General features: G+C 52.3%; 1 protein-coding gene across 2 annotated transcripts in view; it reads left to right on the forward strand.

Annotated features, from left to right (window-relative positions):
• ZNF687 (zinc finger protein 687) overlaps window positions 1–24,097 on the forward strand; it is a 48,560-nt gene that overhangs the window by 19,193 nt on the left and 5,270 nt on the right. For both annotated transcript variants that reach the window (XM_034756438.1, XM_034756439.1), the window contains exons 2-6: window positions 8,920–11,183; window positions 19,378–19,556; window positions 21,489–21,665; window positions 22,629–22,791; window positions 23,557–23,856. In XM_034756438.1, coding sequence (XP_034612329.1) covers window positions 8,940–11,183; window positions 19,378–19,556; window positions 21,489–21,665; window positions 22,629–22,791; window positions 23,557–23,856 — 3,063 coding nt within the window. In that variant the 5' untranslated portion in view covers window positions 8,920–8,939. The remainder of the gene's footprint in view (window positions 1–8,919; window positions 11,184–19,377; window positions 19,557–21,488; window positions 21,666–22,628; window positions 22,792–23,556; window positions 23,857–24,097) is intronic.

A 24,097-nucleotide genomic window follows, 5' to 3' on the forward strand; every position in this document is an offset into this window, starting at 1 on the left:
GAGGATAAAACTTGATTCTCCTTACAGAGCAACTTACAGAAGCCGCTTCCTCCTTCTGCAAGGAGGCCATTTGCAGCACGGCCTGTGCATTTCAGCCAGTGACTGTTCTACCCACTGACAGTCTGGTCTGCCTTTAATAAGCATGTTGGGCTGATTACTGCAGTTGTTAAATAATCCAGTTTAATGCCCCCTGTAGGACTGAACAGTAGTTACATGGTTGAGTTGCAATGAAGACGCCCCTGTCACGGCAATACTGCGTGTGCCGCGTATCCAGTCAGAAATGGACGTGACGGGCTCATTGTTAATTTGTGTGTGGACTCACCAGAAACCATATCCTTTGGCTTAAAATTGAAAGCACAAATGTTCCTTTAGATTATCAGCATGGCTCCCCATTAAGGGTTCCTCATTTTGCGAGACCCTGACGACAGTTGCCCAGGGCTGGGTTGCTTTTATGTTCCAGACTATCCAAACCAAGAACAGGCACTGGGGCCAGAGGCTATGTAGTCACTGGAAAAAGAGGTGCATCTTTACACTGAGTTCATCTCCATTTAAAAACACATCATCTTGTCCCAGACGTAGCCAGAACGAACTGGTCTCTGGTGTTTGTGTCCTGTGCTCTTTGGTGGAGGGGTGGTAGTTTGATAACAGAACCGTGAGCTTTTAGATTTGAAATCTTACATTGATCTCTAGTTAATTTTAAAACGGGGATCGTGGTGCTTGGAACCCTGGGCAGGGTTGGGGTGGCCTAGATCTGGGTTCTAATCCTGGTTCTGCCTCTAGGTCACTCTACGACTTCCCCACTCTGTGTCTGTTTTTCAGTCTGTCAAATGAGAATGACTCCATACCAGGGGTCGTCGACCGGCGGACTGCCGGCCAAATCCGAACCGCCAGATGCTTTTGAACGGACCGCCAAATCTTTTTGCCATCGTCATTCTAAACTTATCACCATCATTGTTATAATTTTTGTATGATTTTCTCTGGAGTCTGGACCTTGACTATACCTTGACCAAGAAATGTGGATCTTGACAAAAAAGAATTGATTTACCCCCCTTATCAAGTGCTTAGATACCTGCAGATTAAATAGTACAGTAAGGACTGGTTCCCGAGTCACGCTGTAGCCTGGGTAGAGTGCTTTCAGTACCATCAGTAACCAAAGTGTATGGCAGTGCAGTGCCCCCAAAATGATGTATTTTTTAGTCTCCTGTTTAGCTAACTCTGCTACAGTCCTAGTGAAGACAAGGCAGTTTGTAGTGTTCACGTCAGTTAGCAGGTCACAGTAAGCTGTAGGCTGTCCCGTGGCAGTTTGAGATAAAGACGGGGAGCTTGCCGTGACCTGCTAACTCATGTGGAAACTACAAACTGCCTTGTCTTCACCTGGATTTTACCATGCGTGTGTGAGCTCGAGTTAAGAACACTGCCTGTTTTCCTAGTGAAGACACAGGCACAGTTGCTGCGGTGCAGATGGGATCTCCGTGGAATAGTGACTTCTAAGAACACACACAACCCCCCTGTGGGGGTGGAGGGGAATTTGCCATTGACCCTAAACCACGAGGAAACGCTCATGTAATCAGCCCTGTGCAGAGTCAACGATCCTCCCTCAAGAACAATTTCTTCAGGGAGCGATCAGTTGAAGAGCGTCTCTGGGAGCATGGAAGCTATGAACGGTTTGTAAATGCCTCTTACTTTCTGTTTTTAAAATAGTGAGGTTTTCAAAGACAACGGAAGGAGGTTAAAATGGGGTCTGGTCTCCTACCGTGGGGGGCAGGGTGTATTTTTAAAAAGAAAAAGTAAAAAAACTTAGAAGGGGCATAGGAGAAAATAACTAATCTATGGAAACACCAGGACGACACGGGGCAGAATTTGGCTTATCCCTGTATTTGAGAAATGAAATGTCTGGGTTTTCCCCCCCCAGTGGAGATCACGTGCCTCTGCTTGTACAAAGACATAAATGCAAATTGTTTATAGTAGAATAAGTGGGAGTAAACTGCAACGCCGGATGTTAGGGCAGATGTTGAATAATTAGTCTGATGCATAAATAAAAAGCGGCATGCAAGTTGCGTGTGACACCAGGCCGCATAATGACGGTGCCTGTCTCAACAGCAGAAAAGCCTACGTTCAATGTTTCATAAGCATTCTTTAAAATATGCCTATTTGAGAATTTACTGCGGATGAGAAGTGACAGCCCTAGAGACTGGTGTGTCTAGTATACCAGAACCAGTGTTTCATGGGCATTGCTCGTTCCCAAGCTAGTTTCAGCCTCTGGTTCTGCCAGGTCTTGGGCATTTCTATGGAGATTGCCGCTGAAAGATTCTGTTCTGTCGGGGCTCTTATCCTACCTTCGTCACCGGAGTGTCGGAGCGCCTTCCCGTTGTGAATTGTGATGTGCCCATCAGCTGTCACGGGTGGCTCATTCCCTCTCTCCTCCCAAGGGAGAAGGTTACGTGCAGGGGAGTGTTTTGTTTTGGTAGGGTTTTGTTTTCAAATGTTACACACTGTGTTGTGTTTGTCAGGGAGTGCACCTGGCACTCGTAGCAGGAGGTGGGGAGGTCTGGGATGGGCCGTAGTTCCCCCGGGAGATTGTTCCACAGCTAAAAGAAGCTCTGTCTGACGCCAGCCGAGCTGTACCCTGGGGGTGGAAAGTTCCTCTGGGCCCGAGGAACAGAGCTGCCAACTGAACTTGAGGCTCTTAGGTTATGTAGCTGGGAACGTGCTTCCCGCTGCCGGCAGCGACACGCTAGCTCTGCTTGAGCGAACAGCACCCTGACATTAGCGGCATAGCTGGCGTAACACAGGTTAGGTTAGCTGCCCGAGTACGTATCCTGGGTGTGCTTGCACTCAGACAGCGAGTCCAAACTGCCGCCCATGTGATCCTGGCGACACTCGCTCGAGCAGAGCTGCCGCCTGTCTGTCTGCCCCAGCTGGGAAGCAAGCTCCCAGCTGCAGTGTAGACGTCGTCTTAAATCTGCTGGGCCTGGGCCATTGAGCACTTTGAAGGTCTGGACAAAAGCAAGTTTTACTGCTCAAAAGTTTCAGAGTAGCAGCCGTGTTAGTCTGTATCCGCAAAAAGAACAGGAGTACTTGGGGCACCTTAGAGACTTGCACATTTATTTGAGCATAAGCTTTCTATGCATCCGATGAAGTGGGCTGTAGCCCATGAAAGCTTATGCTCAAATAAATGTGTTAGTCTCTAAGGTGCCCCAAGTACTCCTGTTCTTTTTGCTCAAAAGTGAGGTTATTTTGGTTACTGAAGCCGTGTCCAATGCTGCTTCTCAAAATTGAGGTTGAGCTGCGTAAGGGGACGTCTTTCACCTTCCCCGATGTCTAAGTTGGCATTCAAAAAACCCCTCTTGGTTGTCTCTTCTCCATGCCCACGTGCGGATGAACCTGTTCCTAGTAAGAGGGAAGATGTGCGAAGAGAGGAGAATCGTTTGCACTGTCTGTAGCCTCCATGTTAGTACTGGTGTGCACAGGTAAACTAGAAATCCAGGGAGCATGTTGAATCTGTTCCCAAGGGGGAGAATTTTCCTAAACAAATCCTTGCTTTGTTGGCGTAGGCCAATTGTTGATTTTTTCTGGGGCGTCTTTGTGTGCAGCAACCTGCTTGTCTCCTCTCTTGTCTGTAAATAGTCGTACCCTGCCAAACCGGGATGAGAAAAATCATTATTTGAAAAACGAACTTCCCTGCAGAATCGTGTGTGAGGCTAAGCGGGCCAGTGTGCTGGGAAAACAGATGGCAAATGATGGAGCTGAGCATAACATACAGAGGTCCTCTGTCCCGGCTCTTTGAAATCCCACTTCTTTTTAACATATCCCTTCTGCTGAGAGGTCTAATGGAGCCTCTCCTCCCACATCACTTATGACATCTCTGCATTGTCGCTAGTCATGGCTAGAGGAACATCATGTGGTCTCTTGAAACTTGTTTGTGTAGGACAGGGTTTAATCGTAGTGGAGGTATCTTCTATTGCTAATAAAATCCCCTCTTTTCCTACTCGGGTGTCCAGCCCAGGATCATTCCCTCCGGTATCTTCTAGTCGCTCTTCTATCAAATCTGCTTTTAAACGTCTCCGCAGACAAGGCTCCTCTTCCCTTGGGATATGACGCCAGAGCCTTAATAGGTCTCAGTGTCACTTAAATTTTCCCTTTTGTAATTTCAGCCCATTCTCTGTATCACTTATCCCCTTGTGCCTCCCAGCCGTTTCCTTTCCTCCTATCGAAACCCTTCCCAATCTGGTAGACAACGTTTTGCGCGCTCTCCCCTTTCAAGTGTAATGAGGACTCTGAACAAATTCTGTTTGCCACACTAGCCTCCCTTCTAGCGTATGTCTGCATTGCAATTATATACACATGGCTGACCCGTGCCAGCTGGCTTGGGCTAAGGAACTGTTTAAATGCTTAATTGTAGCCATTTGGGCTTGGGCTCTGGGACCGTGTGAGGTGGGAGGGTCCCAGAGCTCACGTCTACACCTACATCACCAGCCCTTAGCCCAGGCGTGGACAAACTTTTTTGGCCCGAGGGCCACATTGGGGTTGCAAAACTGTATGGAGGACTGGGTCGGGAAGGCTGTGCCTCCCCAAACAGCCTGGCCCCTGCCCCCTATCCGCCCCCTCCCACTTCCTGCCCCCTGACTGCCCCCCTGAGATCCCCCAACCCATCCAACACCCCCCCCCTTGTCTCCTGACTGCCCTCTCCCAGGACACCCCCACCCCTAACTGCCCCCGGGACCCCACCTCCTATCCAACCCCCCCTGCTCCCAGTCCCCTGACTGCTCTGACCCCTGTCCACACCCCCGCACTCTGACAGGCCCCCCCGGGACTCCCACGCTTATCCAACCCCCCCGTCCGCCCCCCAGAACCTCTGCCTCATACAACTGCCCCTGTCCCCTGACTGCCCCCGGGGACCCCCAGCCCCCTTACCATAGCACTCAGAGCAGCATGTCTGGCAGCCGCGCCGCCCGGACAGAGCCAGCCGTGCTGCTTGGCAGAAGCGCGCAACCCCAGAGCACTGCCTGCCCGGCAGCGTGGCTGCAGGGGAGGGGGGGGGCAGCGGGGGAGGGGCCAGGGGCTAGCCTTCCTGGTCAGGAGCTCAAGGGCCGGGCAGGATGGTCCTGTGGGCCGTAGTTTGCCCCCCTCTGCCTTAGCCTGAGCCCCATGAGCCCGTGTGGGCTGACACAGACCCTCCAGGGGTGTCTAATTGCAGTGTAGCCACACTTAGTGTCTGTTTTGCAGGGCAGAGCTATTTGGCTCGGCACTGGAAGAGTACCACTGAGACGCTCACCCGCATGGTACGATAGATGACATTGGTGCAGCGTGGGGATGTCTCTGGTGGTGGTCAATCGACTGAACAGAGATCCCCCTTGGAATGACCTATTGTGAGGGTTAAAAATATAACTAGACTAAACCTACTTGTTAAGCTGTCTACAGTGGCTTTCCTAGTGGGTTTTAAAACCCTGCTTATGCTCAGTCATCGTGAAACAGGTTTCTAATGAGGTCTTGAGGACACGAATGAGACCAAACCATGTATGAAAACAGGTTTAGCTAAGACTCAGAACTAGGTTTCTTACCCCCATTTGACCCCATATGTGCTGGCCACCTGAACCATGTTAAAACATTTACTTCCACAGTGTCTGTCATTCTTAATCATGTTCTTAGACCACTGCAGGTCAATATAGCTGCAGCTAGAGTGGCCCATGGAAATGCCTTATGCTAGTGCAGAGACAGTGACCTGCTACAGTTAGCCGCATGCCTTCACCATAAAGACCATGTCTTTGGTTTGGTGCCATCACACAGGACTGTTTGCGGTGCCTTTCTACACTGGGGGGAGGGATAGCTCAGTGGTTTGAGCATTGGCCTGCTAAATGAAGGGTTGTGAGTTCAGTCCTTGAGGGGGCCATTTAGGGATCTGGGGCAAAAACCAAAAAAAAAAAATAATTGGGGATTGGTCCTGCTTTGAGCAAGGGGTTGGACTAGATAACCTCCTGAGATCCCTTCCAATCCTGATATTCTATGATCAGTGGCTCTCAACCTTCCCAGACAACTGTACCCCTTTGAGGAGTCTGATTAGTCTCGTGTAGCCCCAAGTTTCACCTCACTTAAAAACGACTTGCTTACAAAATCAGACATAAAAATACACAAATGTCACAGCCGCACTGTTACTGAATAATTGCTGACTTTCTCGTTTTTACCATAGAATTATAAAATCAATTGGAACATAAATATTGTACTTACATGTCAGCATATGGTATATAGAGCAGTATAGACAAGTCATTGTCTGTATGAAATTGTAGTTTGTACTGACTTTGCTGGTGCTTTTTAGGTAGCCTGGTGGAAAACTAGGCAAATATTAAGGTGTTAATGTACCCCTTGGAAGTACTCTGAGTAACCCCAGAGTACGCATGCCCCTGGTTGAGAACCACCGTTCTACAAAAGTTTGGAACGGCTGCAGCCTTAATCTAGGTTAATATCATTCCGCAATCTGTTTTGTGCAGAGCCCCAATAACGGAACCAGACCAGGCCAGGGTGTGTGTGCGCTGTAGCTGCGTTCTTTGCATGATGTGACTTTGCCATCTGTGAAAACATGCTGTCATTTCTTATTTAGGACGTTTTTCCTTGGTGTGCTTTGAGAGCCCGCTCCCTCACTGATCCCCTCTGCCACAGAGGAGCTGTTGCTTCCCACCGGTCGTGTAGACCACATGCACGTGTGCGCCAATTTTAAAACAGAACATCAGTATTCAGCCGAACAAGAGCTCTTCTTAGAAACTTGTCCTGTCCTTCCCCAAATAAACGTAGCGAGACAGAATGGTTTTGCTCACATATGTGTTTGTGGGGACTCAGAACAATGTGCTGCTTACAGATAGTCAGAGGGCTTGTCTGCACTTGGAAACACTATAGTGGGGGGAGGGATAGCTCAGTGGTTTGAGCAATGGCCTGCTAAACCCAGGATTGTGAGTTCAATCCGTGAGGGGGCCATTTAGAGACTTGGGGATTTAGTTAGGGATTGATCCTGCTTTGAGCAGCGGGTTGGACTAGATGACCTCCTGAGGGACCTGATATTCTGTGATTATCTACGTTGATGGAATGCTCCCATCAGTATAGGCAATCCACCTCTCTGAGAGGCAGTAGCTAGGTCAGTGGTTTTCTATTCACCTAGTGCTGCTACAGGGGGATTTAGGTGGGCTTAACACCCCTCAGGGTGTGGATTTGTCACGCCCCTGAGTGAGGTAGCTGTGTTGACCTGACACGTCCATGTAGCTAAAGAAGCCTGCGAGTTAAAATACCAACTCCTGGAAGCGTCACAGTTAAGATGAGGGTGAAAAGCCCAGCTACTCATAGAACTCTTACAAGGTTGTGAACAAGCATTAATGAGGCAGGGGAAATACAGCTGCTGAAATATTGGCCCAATCATGGAAGATCTTTCATGTGTCATCTTAGAATTGGGTTTTTTAAGAGTTTTGGTGTTTGCCAGATATTTTGCCACTTATTCCTACAAATCGATGACATCAAAGGGGCAATTCTTCTAGTAAACGTCATGATGAATATTTCGGAAGCTTAGGGTGACCAGACAGCAAGTGTGAAAAATCGGGACAGGGGTGAGGGGTAATAGGAGCCTATATAAGAAAAAGACCCCAAAATTGGGACTGTCCGTATAAAATCGGAACATCTGGTCACCCTACTGAAGTTCCTGATGGAGCAAAGGGGTTAGATGTGGTTTATAGCACAATATTCCAGTGGGTTATCTGAAGGGTACTGCTAGAAGTTGGCCTATGTATGTGTTTCAGATAATCCACTCTTTGGGGCGTAAATTGGATCCTTTCCTATTGTCAGTCTTTCTGCAGGTTTCAAAATCATAAGTCGCATTCAGTCCTGGTGTAAGCAGGGCAATCATAGAATATCAGGATGGCCCCTTTATGATGGAGAGAGATGGGCAGATTTGTTTCATTCTGATATTTTGGGCAGGTTGAAAATTTTACATCAAAACTGCTTTTTCGATAGAAAAAATTGGGGTTTTGACTAAAGTTTCCCCCAGCTGTCCACAGAGAACTTTGGCTGTGTTCCAAGAGGCAGTAAAGAATTTTTCAGATCCCATGGGCATTCCGACGGGCACGTCTTAGTAGCATCCAAGCGCCTGATGTGACACTAGATTTGTGAAGAGTGGGATAACAGGGTTTTTGGAGACGTATCCTTGGTGCCACCATGGTCATTATGAGCTCTATGAATCCATGTTCTCACAGCGAACAAACCCTTGTGACTCCGGTGTGAGGTGCTTATTCCCATTTTACAGAAGAAGATGCAGTAAACGGCAGCAGGGAGGGGCAAAGTGATGTATGCCCAAGGGGGTCAGAGCTGGGACTAGACAGCAAGGATGGCTTAGGGATTAGGGCACTGGCCTGGGACTTGGGAGAACCCGGTTCAATTCCCCACCCTGCCACAGGCCTCCTGTATGACGTGGGGTGAGTCAAAAAGGTTACATCTCTATGGCAGTCCTAGGGTGTGACTGCAGCTCGTGTAGACGTACCCAAGCTGGTTAGATTGAAGCTAGCTCGGGTCCCGGAGTAGCGAAGCCCCGGCGGCGTGGGCTTTGGCGAGGAGTGTACCCACCTGGAACCCCCTGGGTAATTACTCACAATTACTCGTCATTACACAGCGTCACTGCTGCATGACCCTAGCTAGCTAGGTTAAGGCTAGCGTGTGTATGTCTGTGAGCTGCTATGGGACTGCAGTGGAGACATGCACCCAGGGGTTGTGAGGATAAATACGCTAAGGCCCGTAGGGTGACGGGCCAGAACCTGAGATAGACCGACAGAGCTGGGGTTACAATGTCCGAGCTTCTGGTCCTGTGCATGGCCTGCTGCTCTGTGATGCCAGCATGGTCAGAATGTTCCCTGCCCTGTGATATTAAATCCTTTGTCTTCCTTTTCTTAGACTCTGCCGGATTCTTCACCATGGGTGACATGAAGACCCCGGATTTCGATGACCTCTTGGCAGCTTTCGATATTCCGGACATCGACACCAATGAGGCCATCCATTCTGGCCATGAGGAGGCTGAGGCTCACATCAAGCAGGTCCCCGGGGAGCCCGTGGCCCCTGAACATGTCCTCCCCCACGCGGACATCACCGCCGTCAGCGTGATAGTGAAGAACACTGTCTGCCCTGAGCAGCTCGACCCCTTGGACGGCCGTGGCAAAGATGGGCATGGCCTCGGGCCCCGCCTGCTGCAGAATGGCTTTGGTGCCCCCGAGATGCCCAGGTCCCCCACCTCCAGGCCAGGGGAAGCAGTGGCATCATCCAACGGAGAGTGCTGGACATCAAAGGAGAAAGGGGCAAAACCCATGGACATCTTTTCCCACTTCAGCCCCGATCCCCATGAGGAGAACTCTGCGGATCTGATTGACAGGCCCCGGGAGGGCAAACAGAAAGAGAAAGCCCTCTCTGTGCCCTCTCTCTCCCCATCCCCCACCCCATCTCCTGCCCCGTCGCCAGACTGCAAAGAGCCAGCTGGAGAGAGCACCGAGACCCTCCCGCCGGCTTTCCCGCAGTCCTTTGAAACCAGTCAGGCGGGGGGCATGAACGGCTCCCCTGCCACCATCCCCATGATCAAAAAAGAGGAGTCCGACTCGGAGGAGCTGGACCATGGGGCCAGCCCTAAGGGTTTGGCTGCAGCCCTGCGTGACAGCCCCTTGGGGCACCTGAAGTCGGTCACCGTCCGCTACTCCACGGATGATTCCCCCGTCACGTCCTGGCCCAGCTCAGATCCAAACCTTGACAGCAGCACCAGCAACCTCCCCGAAGTGAAAAACTCGCCCACCAGCCCTCAGGAGCCGTTCTTCAAACCTTCCCCACTGGCAGAGGGAAGCCCTGGACCCCTTGGCTCCCCCAAGCCACTGGGGAGCATCCCCCTCAAGGAAGAGCAGGAGGCTCTAGAGAAACCCCCGCAGAGCATGTCAAGCGGCGAGGAGGAAGAGGAGGAGGATGAAGACGGCAGCAATGACTCCCCCTCTTCCAGTTCCTCGCGACCTCTCAAAGTGCGGATTAAAACCATCAAGACGTCTTCTGGCAGCATCACCCGGACGGTGACCAGAGTCTCCTCTGATTCGGAGCCGGGAGCTGCCAAGCTGCCTTCGGAGCCAGGTTCTCAGGAGGCCGCCACCGAGGACTCCGTGCTCCCAGCTGCAGTGGTGAAAGAGGAGAGCGTGCTGGAGGTGCCCAAAAAGAAAATGGAGCTCTCCAGCCCCCTGAAAGTCATAGAAGGGCCCAAAATTGTCAGTGTCCAGCTGGGCAACGGCACCAAAATCAAAGGGACTGTTCTGCCCGTCACCACCATCCAGAACGCCAGCAGCGCCATGCTGATCGCCGCCAGCGTGGCCCAGCAGAAATCCGTGGTGCTGCCGGGCAAGGCCGTGACAAAGAACATTATCAACCTGGTGCCGCAGACCCTCCCCAAAGCCGACACCAGAACCAACGTCAGCACGGTGACCCAGACCACCACTGTCACCACCACGGCCAACCAGAAGGTCAACGGCACCACGGTGGTGATGGTGCAGCCGCAGAAGCCTTCGCCCACCATTGCCGGCACGGTCATTTCCAGGAGCCAGTCCAGCCTCGTGGAGGCTTTCAACAAGATCCTGAACAGTAAAAACCTCTTGCCAACCTACAAACCCAACCTGAATCCTCCGGCAGAGTCCAGCCTGACTCTCCCGCCCTTCGGGTATCGCTGCTTGGAGTGCGGGGACTCCTTCGCCCTGGAGAAGAGCCTGGCTCGGCACTACGACCGGCGCAGCATGCGCATCGAAGTGACCTGCAACCACTGCACCAAGCGCCTGGTCTTCTTCAACAAGTGCAGCTTGCTCCTCCATGCCCGGGAGCACAAGGACAAAGGCCTGGTGATGCAGTGCTCCCACTTGGTCATGAGACCTATTGCTCTGGATCAAATGATTGGCCAGCCGGACATCACCCCCATAGTGTCAGTGACCTCCCTCACTGCTGGCAAAGTGGCCGGGGTGCCTCAGGATGCCATGGCGACAGCTAATGGGGCTCAGGACCAACCCATCCTTCCCCTGAGCGGCAGCTCGGAGCAAACTAGCTATAACTGCTTCCGGTGTCTGGAGTGCAAGGAGCAATGCAAGGACAAAGCCGGGCTCGCTGCGCACTTCCAGCAGGCTGTGACCGCGGGAACAATCACCAGCACGGTAGGTAGAACACCTTCGACCTCCTGCCAGAGGCCGCCTCTCTTTTTGCAGAGCTACCAGGCGTCCTAGCTCTTTCCTGAGGGAGGCAGCATGTCTAATGGTGAGACAGGGAGCATAGCGGGCGGGAGACCTGGATTCTACTCACAGCTTTGCTATGGGTTCACTGTGTGACCTCAGGCAAGTCCTTCCCCCCTGTTTCAGATTCTTCCTCTGCCGAATGAGGCTATTTACCCACAGGTAGAGGCATTCGAGATCCTGAGATGAAAGGCGTTGGGTATATGTTAGCAGCTCTCTCTGTACTGCCTCGGACCTGATTACTTCCTGTATCATGCAGCCGCTATTTGCAAAATTTCTATTCACAGAGGCAGCTTCTGTTGCAGGAAACCAGTCTGTTGTAGAGCAGCGGCTCTTGACCTTTTGGGGCTCAGGACCAGTTTGTAAACCTTGGTGGCCTGTTGCGACCCAGTAAACAGCTTCAGTGCAAACAATATCTGGTTTACGAAACATCTTACCCACAATATTGAATAGACACGTCAATGTAGTAAGTACACAGTGCATACCATAGCGGCAGCTACTGCAGCTCCAGGACTGCGCGTCTGGCTGGGCTCTGGTGTCGCATCACCACTCTGGTTTGGCCTAGCTCCCCTGGCGGGACGACCAGGCCGAATTTATGGAAGTGGCATCGCCACCTGGTACATGGAGTCACAGTGCCTCTCAAATTTGGCCCGGCTTGCCCCCGTCGTCATGGAGCCAGCCTGGCCAGCCGCATAGGACTGGAGCCAAGGGCGCTGACTCCCATATGACTCGTTGACACGTTCTGGTAGCCCGCTTTTGGGTCGAATAACCTTATTGTAAAGGAGAAGGAATTGACCTGGGAGATGAAATGTGCTGCACTTAGTGAAATATGGGGTGTAAGCATGTGCAAAGCTTGAAGAGTGCAAGGAGCAGAGGGTGAGGAAGATTGCTGAGAGTGGTGCAGGAAAGGTAGTCTCAGACAACCGGATCTGTTAGCCTGGGGGATGGTCCCCAGGGAAAGCCGGGAAGTCTACAACTGAACTGGCGAAACCTTGAAAAACTATTTGAAAGGGAATGATCTTAAATTGACTGGGGGTCTCTCTGCCCTGTCACTACAGTTCAGGGTCTGCTGACTCTGCACATAGATATGCAGTTTCCAAAAGAGTTAGTGCTCCCAGTATCCGTCTTGTTAGAGAAGAGCATGAACTTGCCCATTCAGTTCTATGTAACCCACTTATACCTGGTCCCTTTCAATCCATATGTATATTTCAGAGATACCAGACAATTTCCCTGGCTTCTGTCGCTTTCGTGGAAAGTTAGCAATTAACAAGTAATTAATCCTCTGTTACACTTTTAAAAAACACGTTTCTTTGTATTATCACTTGGGAAGTGGGGAATTTCTTGGAACCACCAGATCTAAGGTTTAATTCGGTGGTGTTCCGAGTGGGGTGGATTCTCCGTCACTGGCAATTTTTAAATCGTGGTTGGATGGTTAATCAAAATGATCTCTAGTTCAAAGAGGAATGAATTCAGGGAAGTTCTGTGGCCTGCATTATACAGGAGGGCTGATGAGATGATCAGAGTGGTCTCTTCTGGCCTTAGGCCTATGAATGGCTCTGTGGCATTCCCCTGTAGTATTGATTATGTGCTAAGGCACCCAGGGCCTTGTAATAGGCATCTGTATATTATTTAAATCTGGGGGGCGGGGCAGAATTAAATAAAGATGCTAATAAAAGATTAGGGTTCTTGCTAGAGTCTTGATCCGGTTGCTGCTTCCTGGTTTGTTGGCGCTAATCATCGTTAAGTCGGTGGAGGAACCTGGAGGTATTAGCTCCCTGCTTGAGAGCTAGGGCTGAGATCCCGTCTACTTCCCGTTTGCTGCTAACACATCCTGGTTCTCTCGGCATGACAACATCCAGCAGTCTCTCAGTATTAAAGCGGAGTATAGATTGATTTTTAAAAGGCGGAATGAGCTTGAATACAGTTTATTCCTACCTTGGTATCCAGAGTCCCATGGGGGACCTACAAATTCTGTCCACCTTAACTTTGTCCTTTCAAATTATTAAGCTCATTGGCTTCCTTCCTGTGCAAGGAATTTACTGTTCCACCTTCACTGTTTGTTTACTTCCGAGCACTGTTACAGCCAGATGATTGTTTAAATTCAGATATCACCAGGCTGTAGTTAAGGATGAGCATTCCTCTCTGTTAAAGGTTGGCTGTTGGCTCTAAAATCCTCCTGCTCACTGAAATGGGCTTGGAATTTGCTGTGTTTCATGAGGATGCAGATTGGGGATAGTGGTCCAAACTTGGGGCTGTTTGAATAAGGGGTTCCTGAGATACAGCCCTCTGATAAACAGCATGGTACAAATCCTGCTGGTTCTTGTAACACTTGTTTGCACATGTCTGGGTATCTTACTGTGTGTGTCACTTGGCATTTACTTTACCCATCACCCTATTGGGACACAATATTAAGAAAGTTATTGACCTGAGAATTTGGACGTAGAGAACAGATCCAAACTGATGTTTGTGTATGTGGGGATTAGGGGGAGGATGTGGAAATGTGCGTGAGTGTGAATAAGCATAGCGGGGAGGGATAGCTCAGTGGTTTGAGCATTGGCCTGCTAAACCCAGGGTTGTGAGTTCAATCCTTGAGAGGGCCATTTAGGGATCGGGGGGAAGGGATGGTACTTGGTCCTGCTGTGAAGGCAGGGGACTGGATTCAATGACCTTTCAAGGTCCCTTCCAGTTCTATGAGATAGGTATATCTCCATATTAGCTGATGGCAGAGTTCCGGGAGGGGTGCTCTAGTCAGTGACCCCCCAGCCATCCTCATCAATTGGGGGTTCGAGCTATTTCTGCCTGTTAGAATGGGATTCTTTTACACTGTTTGGAAAGTAGCCTCTAGTATCCCAGCGACGTTAGAAGGCCCTGTTAGTGTCTTGAACGTACTGCTGCTCTGAATATTGCAACGCTGTGTATGACGCCCGTGCACAGCTCACGCAAAGTGTACTGCAGGGAATTCCGCAAGCCCGGGTCGACCCACACGGACTCACCTCCGGAGGGACCCGGACGGGCGCTGGGGAGGCATGCGTATCGGACGTCAGTCATGGAGTAGCTCCGGGCGATGTGCTCCGGTGCTTCAACCCCAGTTGTACTCCCAGACCGCGAGGTCGAGTCCTGCCCTCAGCAGGCCTTTGAAACGAATGCTGGGCACCGGTGTGGCACCACTTTCTCAGCTGATACAATTTCCAGCCCGGTGTCTTAATGTGACTCGTGCAAAGTGTTCCGCAGGGAAGCGATCGCGTACTTGGAGAACAGGTGCTGCCCTGAAGTGCCGATGCAGAGCTCTCTCCCACAGCTGGCGTTACGGATAGCATGCGGAACATGGGCAAGGCTGGGCTTCTGGGCCCTCGCTGTGTTACAAAGGCTGTGTGGGTCTGATGGAGAGATTCCCAAAGGGTCTGGAAAACTCCTTGGGGCACAGGGGTTGTTAGCGAGGAGTAGCATGGATGCGGTGCCTTTGTAGGACAGGTGAAGGCTCTTGGGGGGAGGGGAGGGTGGATACTGCAGCCGGAGGTGGGTCGACATACGCTTGCATGATTAAGCTAACATTCAATAGCAGCGGGCGGGGCTAGCCGCGCAAGGACTTGGTGTCTGTCTGCCCCAGGAGGGAGCGAGGCCTTTTCAAGGCTAAAGTCAGCTAGAACAGTGGTGTGCAATCTTCTCCAGTAACCCCCCACCACCCCCACCATTAACGGAATCTGTCTGTGCTCCACCCCCCTGTTACTGCACAACCAAGGCGGTGCCGGTGCTAGGCATAAGCAGAATAAGCAATTGTGTAGGGTCTGAGCAGCCCAAAGGGGCCCCCTTTTTGTTGTTGTGTATGGCTCCAGTTGGTCACTGATTCCATGATTTTATGTGATCTTCGGGCTTCAGCCAGCTTGGGCTGGCAGGGGACTCGAGCTGTCAGCCCTGGCCAGTGGGGGGCTTGGGCTGTCAATGTTTTTTGGGGGGAGGGGAAATGTACTTGCTTAGGACCCCCAAAGTTTTAGCACTTCCTCTGGGTTGTGTGGCCCACTGAGCTGAGTCGGGGTGGAGGTGGTGCTCCTTCCCTGCCCTCTGTAGTGTCCCTGCCACGGGCCGCCTGGTGTGGCTGCTTGGCCGTGCCCCCACCCCCCAACAATCCGCCAGAGCACGCCCCACAGTTTGTCATCAGTGTCTGCCAAGATGTGGGGCCAGATTCTTGGGGTGTCTGTCGGGGCTGTGGCGAGCAGATTCCTCTTCCAGGCTGTTGGGCTGAGGTGCCCTTTGAAAGTGTCTGAGAAGAGGTAAATGGGCGAGTGCGGCTAGCAGCTATGGGAGGGATGGAGCATGCCCCCGGCTTCTACAGCTGCTGAGAGTGGACACTGGGCATGTCACAGATTGGACGGTCACGCTCCTTAGCCAGCCAGAGCACAGCCTACAACCAGATCTGCTTTAAGCTGAAGGTAGAGAGATAGATAAAGGAGCATAGGGGAGAGGGGAAATATGCTCTGGTGAGGAAGAGGCTGAGACAGGGAGATGCACACCAGCCAACTCGCGAATGCTTAGTTACGGTAACCCACGTGGAATGAAACTTTCAACCCCTTGTGAAATAACCCAGACCTGTGCTTTCTCTCCCTGCCCTGTCAACAACCGCACCCTCCAGACATTTCCCTGCAGGGCCACACTCACCACCGCACTACAACAAAATGCACAGGAGAGGGAAGGACCCTTTAAGAATCACATCACGTCCTTTGCCTAGCATGGCAGCACCTTACCTTCAAACCCACCTGATAATCACACCTCCCTCCACTAATCCCGTCTCCGGCAAAGAACAGCTCTTTCTGGTTCAGAAAAAGAATTCACTGCCGAGTAGCGTCGGTCCCGCAGAGTTAAGGGTGCCCGGTGGCACCTTGTGCCTTTCCAGGACATCGAGTTCAGCTCAACTCAAACGTCTGAAAAGCAGGAACTAGAGTTAAAGGAGACGGTAACTCTGTCCTCTCTGCGCGATGGCCAACACACATCCTAGCCCTGTGCCTTGCAGAACACTTGGATAATAGGGCATTTGAGCACAGGAGTGGCATCGAACACCTACGGGCATGTCTGGACACTGTTGGCATAGCCCCATCAGCCTGCTGCGGTGACGGAATGCTCTTCTGCCTGCATGGGAGGGAGGTTGTTTGCCAGCGTAGTGGCGTTGGGCAGGAGCGTGGGTTTTCTCACACCCCTGGCTGGCACAGCTGTGATAATAGAATGCTTCAGTGTAGACCAGGCCTAATGCAAAACATGTTTAGATCCGGTGTGCACCAAGTCCGCTCCAGAGGTGCAAGACCACAATGGTTGAACTGTACAAGGCCGTAACCCCCTCTTACGCCCTCTTCAACTTTACCTCCGGATTCCAATTAGCACCGGACTTACACTTACCCCTCCTTGACCCCATAGACCACGTCTACCAATCGCCATGGCAGGAAAGCGCCATGTATTGCTACTGACACGACTTACACATCTTCCTCGTGTCCCCTTATTACTGTGTCACCCTTACCAAAGGATTTCCAGGGGCAATTGCCAGCCCCCCAGGGGGCAGAGTTAAGGTGATGTTGCGGGGATGGCATGTACTGTACCTCTTTATTTCCTGGCTTTTGGAAGTTGAGCTGAACTCAAATGTTCTGGAAGGGCACAAGATACCATCAGGCAACCTTAACTCTGCACTGGCAAAGTGAATTAACAAGAGGCCATTCGAATTGTACAGCTACTGTATTGTCCTTCTTTCCCTGTGTTATGTCCTTGATGTCTGAACTCAGATGCCCAGATCTGGTTATGACTGGCCCGTCTCCCACCCCACCCCCTCCTGTTTGCTTTTCCTTTGTTGTTTTTATCTCTTGTGCTGCCTTAATTTGTCAGCAAAGTTTTCTCTGCTTCAGTAACTCCTAGGATCGGACAGAGCTGGAGTGAATGCGCACATAGCTCTGGAAGCTTGATCTAATTGCAGCCTTGGTTGCCAAATCTAAATAAGGGTGCTCTTCAGACACACGTGCCTCCTCTCCCCTCCCTCCCCCTCCCCCACCGGTCGCTTTTAGGAAAAGCCAGGACTGGTGTGTCCTGCAAAGTGCTCTCCCAAGCATGCGAGCCTGGACTCAGCGATGGAGTGCCGATGGGGGCCCCTTGAGTTCTGAGAGTCTGTCCCAGCTACACGGTGTTGCAATCCCTTTCCTCCATTGTTGAGAGAGAGAGAGAGACTCGCCAGCCAACCTACAACAAACCGCGCCGAGCCCGAAACTCCTAGGCTGTTTGGAACTAGTCTTGGCTGCTTTCTCTTGTCCAGTCCATTGCTCCCTGGTAATTGCTCGCTACTAAACTGTACTCGAAGGACTCCTCCTAGTACGTTGGCCCCAAGCCTGAGTAATTATAGGGCGAGGTCCCTGGGGGAAGCAATGCCGGGGGCCCAGAGAGGACAGAGAGGAGGTATATGGCAGCTGGCTCTAGGCTGTGGATTTATGCAGCACCCTTTAAATCAAAGCGCTTTACAGAGTCACGGGGAGCCGTCACCGTTGAAAGGGTTAATTCAAGCTTTTCTGTCCTTGGGCTCCTGCACTCACTCCTCACTCCTCCTTTCTTCTTCCATGCACTGGCTCCAGCTGTCGACCTTGGCTTCTCCTCCCACAGCTCCTTCCTCCCACCCTTCCTGTGGCCCCCTCCGCCTCCTGAAATCCTCGGCCTTGCTTCTGCTTCCCTCTTAACGACTGCAGCTCCCCTAAGCTTGGCCTTCGGCACATGCCGACCAACCGCGGCTCTGGCACGTACAAAGACCTGCGGCTCTACCGCTAGGATCCAGTCCCCCCCCCCCATTGATTCTAGTACAATGACAGAAAAGAGGGGGTGTTTCTGGAACCAGTTTGGATGGAAGATGCGCTGCAGAGTGAGACCGCTCTGGCTTACGTTGAACCGGCATCTTCCACCTGGTTGTTTTTATTTAGACTTTTGAGAAGCAGAAAAAGGCGCTTTTCTTCCACGCTTTGTGTTCTCCTAGCAGCCGTCAGGAAGCAAGTCAGTACAAGCAGCAGCCGCCCACGGGATACAAGTCACTGGAGCAGTGCTGCAGCGCCGACGCAACTGACATACCTGGCCCTTGCTAAGCGTTGCCCTCCAAGCAACCTGGCCGGAGCTGGCTTTGGGCTGTTCTGGTTCACGCTGACTGTTGCGTATTAATGTGTATTGCAGACGAGGATTCTTTTCCTGGCTCTGTTGAATGACCATGGACAAGTCTCTGGGCCTCGGTTTCCCCTCCTACCCGGTGTCTGTTTTCCGTTTACTCATACACTCTTTGGGGCATGGATTCCGTTACCGGGGTTGGATACAAAGCTATTGAGCACCTAGCGACAGTAACTAGCAGGGCCTTTTCTCAACCTGACCGTGTGAGTTTATATGGCATCTCGTGCCGTGGGGCCCTGATCTCAGCTGGAGCCACATGCGGCTCTTCAGAAGTTAATATGTGGCTCCTTGTATAGGCACCGACTGCGGGGCTGGAGCTACAGGCACCAACTTTCCAGTGTGCCGGGGGGTGCTCACTGCTCAGCCCCCTGGCTCTGCCACAGGCCCCAACCCCTCCTCTGAGCCTGCCATGCCCTCACTCTTCTCCCCCCCCCCCCCCCAGAGCCTCCTGCACGCCATGAAACAGCTGATTGGGAGGAAAGGGGAGGGGCTGATCGGTGGGGCTGCCTGGTGGGAGGCACTGGGATCAGGGGGTGGGTGGGAAGCTGAAGGGGGAGCTGCTGACATATTACTGTGGCTCTTTGGCAATGTACATCGGTAGATTCTGGCTCCTTCTCCGGCTCAGGTTGGCCACCCCTGCTCTAGGCGCTACCATGATACTAACCCTTCTCTGTCTGGGCTGGGTTGGAAAACAGTTTAAAAACAGCCCCCCACTTGGCAAAATCAAAACTTGTGCCAGGCCTAATTCAACCATGCACCCACCACTTCTTTATACCGTATGCTGGGCTTGGTTAGGTGTTCCCAGGTTTTTCCCGGGGCTCTGAATAGAGCCGGGAGGGAAGGGGACACATGGCCAGTGTGTTGCTCTTGCACAACCTAGTGAAGTCGGTGGCGGCCGGAGGTGCCGTGCGATGGACGCTCACGTTACCTGTGCTTGCTTCCCCCCCAGGTGTGCACGACCTGCCCCATGATGATGCCCAATCCCTGCAGCTTTAACGCTCATCAACGGATGCACAAAAACCGGCCCCCTCACGTGTGCCCCGAGTGTGGCGGGAACTTCCTCTTGGCGAACTTCGAGGCCCACCTGAAGGAGGCCTGCCTGCATTTCTCCAGGAGGGTGGGGTACAGGTACGACGCTGTAGCTCTGTGGTGCTTGGGGGGCTTGTGACCACCCTGGCCTTCCCGCAGGGCTGGGGGTGGGTCCTGACTCCGTCCCAGCTGGATAGGGGTCCCAGTCAGGTGACGTTGAGAACACCGGGCTAGCCCTATGGCACAGGCTTTGGGTTGCAGATGCCGCAGGAAAAGGTTTCCGGGCCAATTCTTTCTGCTTAGCTCAGTCACTGGTGCAAAGTGGAGGATGAACTGTCAGCTTTGCTTCCTTCTTCTGGCTGTCATTAGTTCAACTGCTGACGAAGAATTTTCCTGTTGCTATAAGAAAGGGCAGGAGTGCCTAGGTCAGCAGTTCAAATCCAACACGGGTTGGTTGCGACTGAGCCGTGGGATGGCTGGTGGCCGTATGAAATTAGGGGGGTTGGGAGGATAGGGGCGAGGCTCATTCCAGTTCTTTCTGGGCTGATGTCCCCACCGTCACAACTGGGATTGTCAATCTCAGTGGAGGCCAAGGAGTGAATGGTGGCGGAGCCTGGCCCTTCTGGGTCAGGAATGAGACACCAGGGCCGGCTGACTATCGGTAGGAATCTGACTCACCCCGTGGTGCACCTGGCCTGTTAATAAAGAGGCCTTTTTTGGATCCAGGATTGCCAGCCGGTCTCCTGTTGCCAGCAGCTAGGAGAGGAAGGATGCTCCAGCTATTAGGACTCTAGCCCTAGACATGGGAGACCCGGTTTCAATTCCCTGTTCTGCCACAAAACTTCTTGTGCGACCTCGGCCAAGTCACTTTGCCTCTGTGGCCCATCTGTACAGTATGGTGAATAGCCCTGCCCTGCCTCACAGGGGTGTTGTGAGCGTAGACAGCATGTTTAATACAAACATAAGGAAGAACATAGTCACACAATGCATAGTTAACCTGTGGAACTCATTGCAGGGGGATGTTGTAAAGGCAAAAATATGACTGGGTTCAAAAAAGAACTAGATAAGTTCCTGGAGAATAGGTCCATAAATGGCCATTAGCCAAGATGCTCAGGGATGCAACCCCCTGCCCTGGGTGTCCCTAAACCTTCAACTGCCGGAAGCTGGGACTGGATGACGGGATGGATCACTTGATAATTGCCCTGTTCTGTTCATTGCCTTTGAAGCATCTGGCCCTGGCCAGTGTTGGAGACAGGATACTGGGCTAGATGGACCTCTGGTCTGATCCAGTCTGGCAATTCTTAAAAATACATTAGATTGTGAAGCGGTTTGAGGTAAGCGCTATCGGAGAAATAGGTGGTGTTATTCCATGCACATTATTTATCTTCAGCAGAACTCAAAACTGGTGCTGTTTCCTGTTTGAACAGCTTCCTGTACCCTGTAGGAAGGATCCAAAACGCTATAGTGAGTCGGCCCATTCCTGGGCAATAATGCAGGCTCTCTGGGGCAGAGATCTCCCAGCGGAGAAGTGCAGCTGGCTGCAGACAAGAAGCTTGTGGGAACTTCCCTGTATTCATCCGATCGTTTCCAAGTCGAAATCTGTTTGACTGCTTTTGACTTTAAAGTCTCTCTAGGCCTGTAGGGCCACATTTGTCCTTCTTGGCAGGGCTGATTTTGATCCCCCAGCGTATCTCTTCGGGTACCTCTCTAAGCCCGGTGATCAGCTAGGAATGCATTAGCTGACCCGTCCCCCATGCCCAGCAATTGATCTTACTCTGTTAACCATTAGACAGTGACCCTCACCGAAGGGCTAAAATCCAGGGTGGGGAGAGGTGGACCAAAGAGCAGCAGATGCGCTTGCATCTAGAAAGTGGCGGAGGAATTCCAGCGGGGCACATGCCACTAAGCCTGCTTTGACGCTGCCAGCACACAACCCAGTCTTTGCTCACTGGTTACCGGAGCGGGGGGAAGTCCCCGACCTCACCCTGCCCCTCTGAAATAGCCACCTTACCGTGTGTTCTTTGCTTCCAGGTGCCCCAGCTGCGCCGTGGTGTTTGGAGGGGTGAATTCCATTAAATCCCACATCCAGACCTCGCACTGCGAGGTTTTCCACAAGTGCCCGATCTGCCCCATGGCGTTCAAGTCGGCCCCCAGCGCCCACGCTCATATCTACACGCAGCACCCGGGGTTCAGCAATCAGCAGTCCAAGTAAGTAACCTCAGTCGGGTACCACCTCGGGCTGGGATCTGGGGAGCAGACCCAGGGCCCCACCCGGTCAATAGCTGGAGGGGGAGACCACTGAGGAAAGCTCTCTAGTGCTCCGGGAGGGAGAGGAGGAAAGCCCATACCTCAATAAGCACGGTAGCTAGGGAGCCACTCAGGCGGCCGTCTGCCAGACAGGAAGGAAAACCAGACGCTCTGACAACTTGTCATTGAAGAGCCCACGGTGTGTTTTGCAAGACTAGACGGTGCTCAGCCTGATCTGGAGAGCGGAGGCGGCTCTTGAGTTGACAGCACGGGACCTCCTGGGTTCTGTTTCTACCCCTGAGAGCAGCTTTTTTGTGGCTCTGTCTGTAAAATGGGTCTAAATATGTCTGGGCTTGGGGGTTGAGTGGTAACGAGAGGAAAGTGCTTTGAGATCCTTGGCTGAAAAGTGCTGGATAAGAGCTCTGTTAGAGTGTCTCTCTCCCTACCCAGCACTCTGCTGCCCCCCATTGGAGGAGCTAAAAATAATGGAACACTTTCCTCATGGTAGTTCAGTTGGATCTGTGCTTCCCTTTGGAAGCACACGGTGTCCGCCGTCCTCCCGTGTGCTGCTCCGATTAGGGAAGAAACTCAAGAGATTGAATTATGTTGAATCAGCAGCGTTGCCTAGTGGGCAGGACCTTGGCCCAGAACTTGGAGACCTGAGTTCTATTCCCAACTCTGCCGCTGAGCAGCTGGGTGACCTTGGGCAAGTCACTTCCCCTCTGACTCTGTCTTCGATTGTCGGCTCTTTGGGACAGGCACTGTCTGTACAGCACCGAGCATTACAGGGCCCTGATCTCACTGGCCCCGGTATGTAAATATTCCTTGGGGGGCTTTTTCATGTTTGAACCAAATTCAGGGAAACTGATTATTTCTAACCTGCCCCTCCTCTTCTCTCCCCCTCCCCCCCCCCCCAATTTTCAGGATGATTTACAAATGTGCAATGTGTGACACAGTCTTTACCCACAAGCCCCTGCTCTCCTCTCACTTTGACCAACACCTGCTCAACCAGAGGGTCAGCGTTTTTAAGTGTCCTGACTGCCCGCTGCTCTTTGCCCAGAAACGCACCATGCTTGAACATCTGAAGGTGAGTCGGGCACCGGTGCCCCATTTACTAGAGGTAGGTAAGATCCGAGTAGGAACCCCCGGAGCTCTATTCCCTGACTCCCCATGTCCTTGAGCAAGTCACTCCCTCCCCGTGCCTCAGTTTCCCAACCTGTAAAGTGGGGATGATCCTAACCATGTTGCGGAGCTGTCACAATGCTGCTGTTCACTAAAGCCCCAACTTTCCGCGGGTCTAGCCTGGACGTTCTCCACCTGGCAGTGGTTTGGCAGGGCAGTGTATCTGTGCCCGGATGCGTTCAGCGCTCTCTAGCGTGATGCTACGTGCACTGAGATTGGTTCCTAGAAGCCTGTGTAACTAGTTTTAGTATTGGTTGGGCTAGCCCCTTGCAGTACATCTATAAATGATTAGTTCTTTGGGACAAGGACTGCCTCTTCATTGTCTGTACAGCGCCTAGCACATGGGTGCCCCGATCAGGGCCACTGAGTGCCACTGCCATCTCCTGCGGTGCTAGGAATGAACACGCACACACACCCCTCCTGCCTTTCCCCATCCTGGAGCATAGCGACACCTTTGCCGGCTGTGTGTGGGGCGAATGGGAGTCTCAGGCTTCCAGATGCAAGCTGATGATCTCGGATGGGACAGACAGGTTTTTCCCCTTCCCCTCCAGCATGGCAGGGTTGGGGGAAGACTGGCTTGCCTTCCCCCGGGATCGCTGCATGGCATGGACTGCCCCTGGAACCCGGATTCAAGCCTTGGCAGGCTGACGCCCCTGCCTCTGTTTTACAGAACACTCACCAGCCGCAGAAACCCAAGGAGGATCTCACCAAGAAGCCGGTTGCTCTGCTCACCCCCAAGGAGGAGCCTGTGGAAGCCCCCGTCTCTAAGATATCCGAGTCGTCATCCTCGTCCTCGGAGGAAGACGAGCCACCCAGCTCCCCAGAGCTGCGCAAGGCAAAACGGACCCGCTTTCAGCGCAAGACGGATGCAAGCAAGTCAAAAAGCAGCGGCTGGACGTGCGGGATGTGTCACTCCTGGTTCCCGGAGAGGGACGAGTACGTGTCCCACATGAAGAAGGATCACGGGAAGGTGAGAGGGAATCCCCGGGTGGTTGCTGGCCCAATGGGAGGAGAGCTGGTGGAGTTTATCCACTGGGAACCTGGTCCTGTTGAAACACCGAGGTGGTGGGTAAGGCAGTGTTTTGTTTATTGCACAGAGCAGAGGCTTGCGGATCGGGATTCCTGGGATCTATTCCCTGCTGGAGCAGGGTGTGTTCTCTAATGGTTACAGCAGGAGTGTTGGGTCTCCTGGTTCTGTTCCTGACTCGCTG

The sequence above is a fragment of the Trachemys scripta genome, chromosome 24 (genome assembly GCF_013100865.1).
Source record: "Trachemys scripta elegans isolate TJP31775 chromosome 24, CAS_Tse_1.0, whole genome shotgun sequence".
NCBI classification, from domain to species: domain Eukaryota; kingdom Metazoa; phylum Chordata; order Testudines; family Emydidae; genus Trachemys; species Trachemys scripta.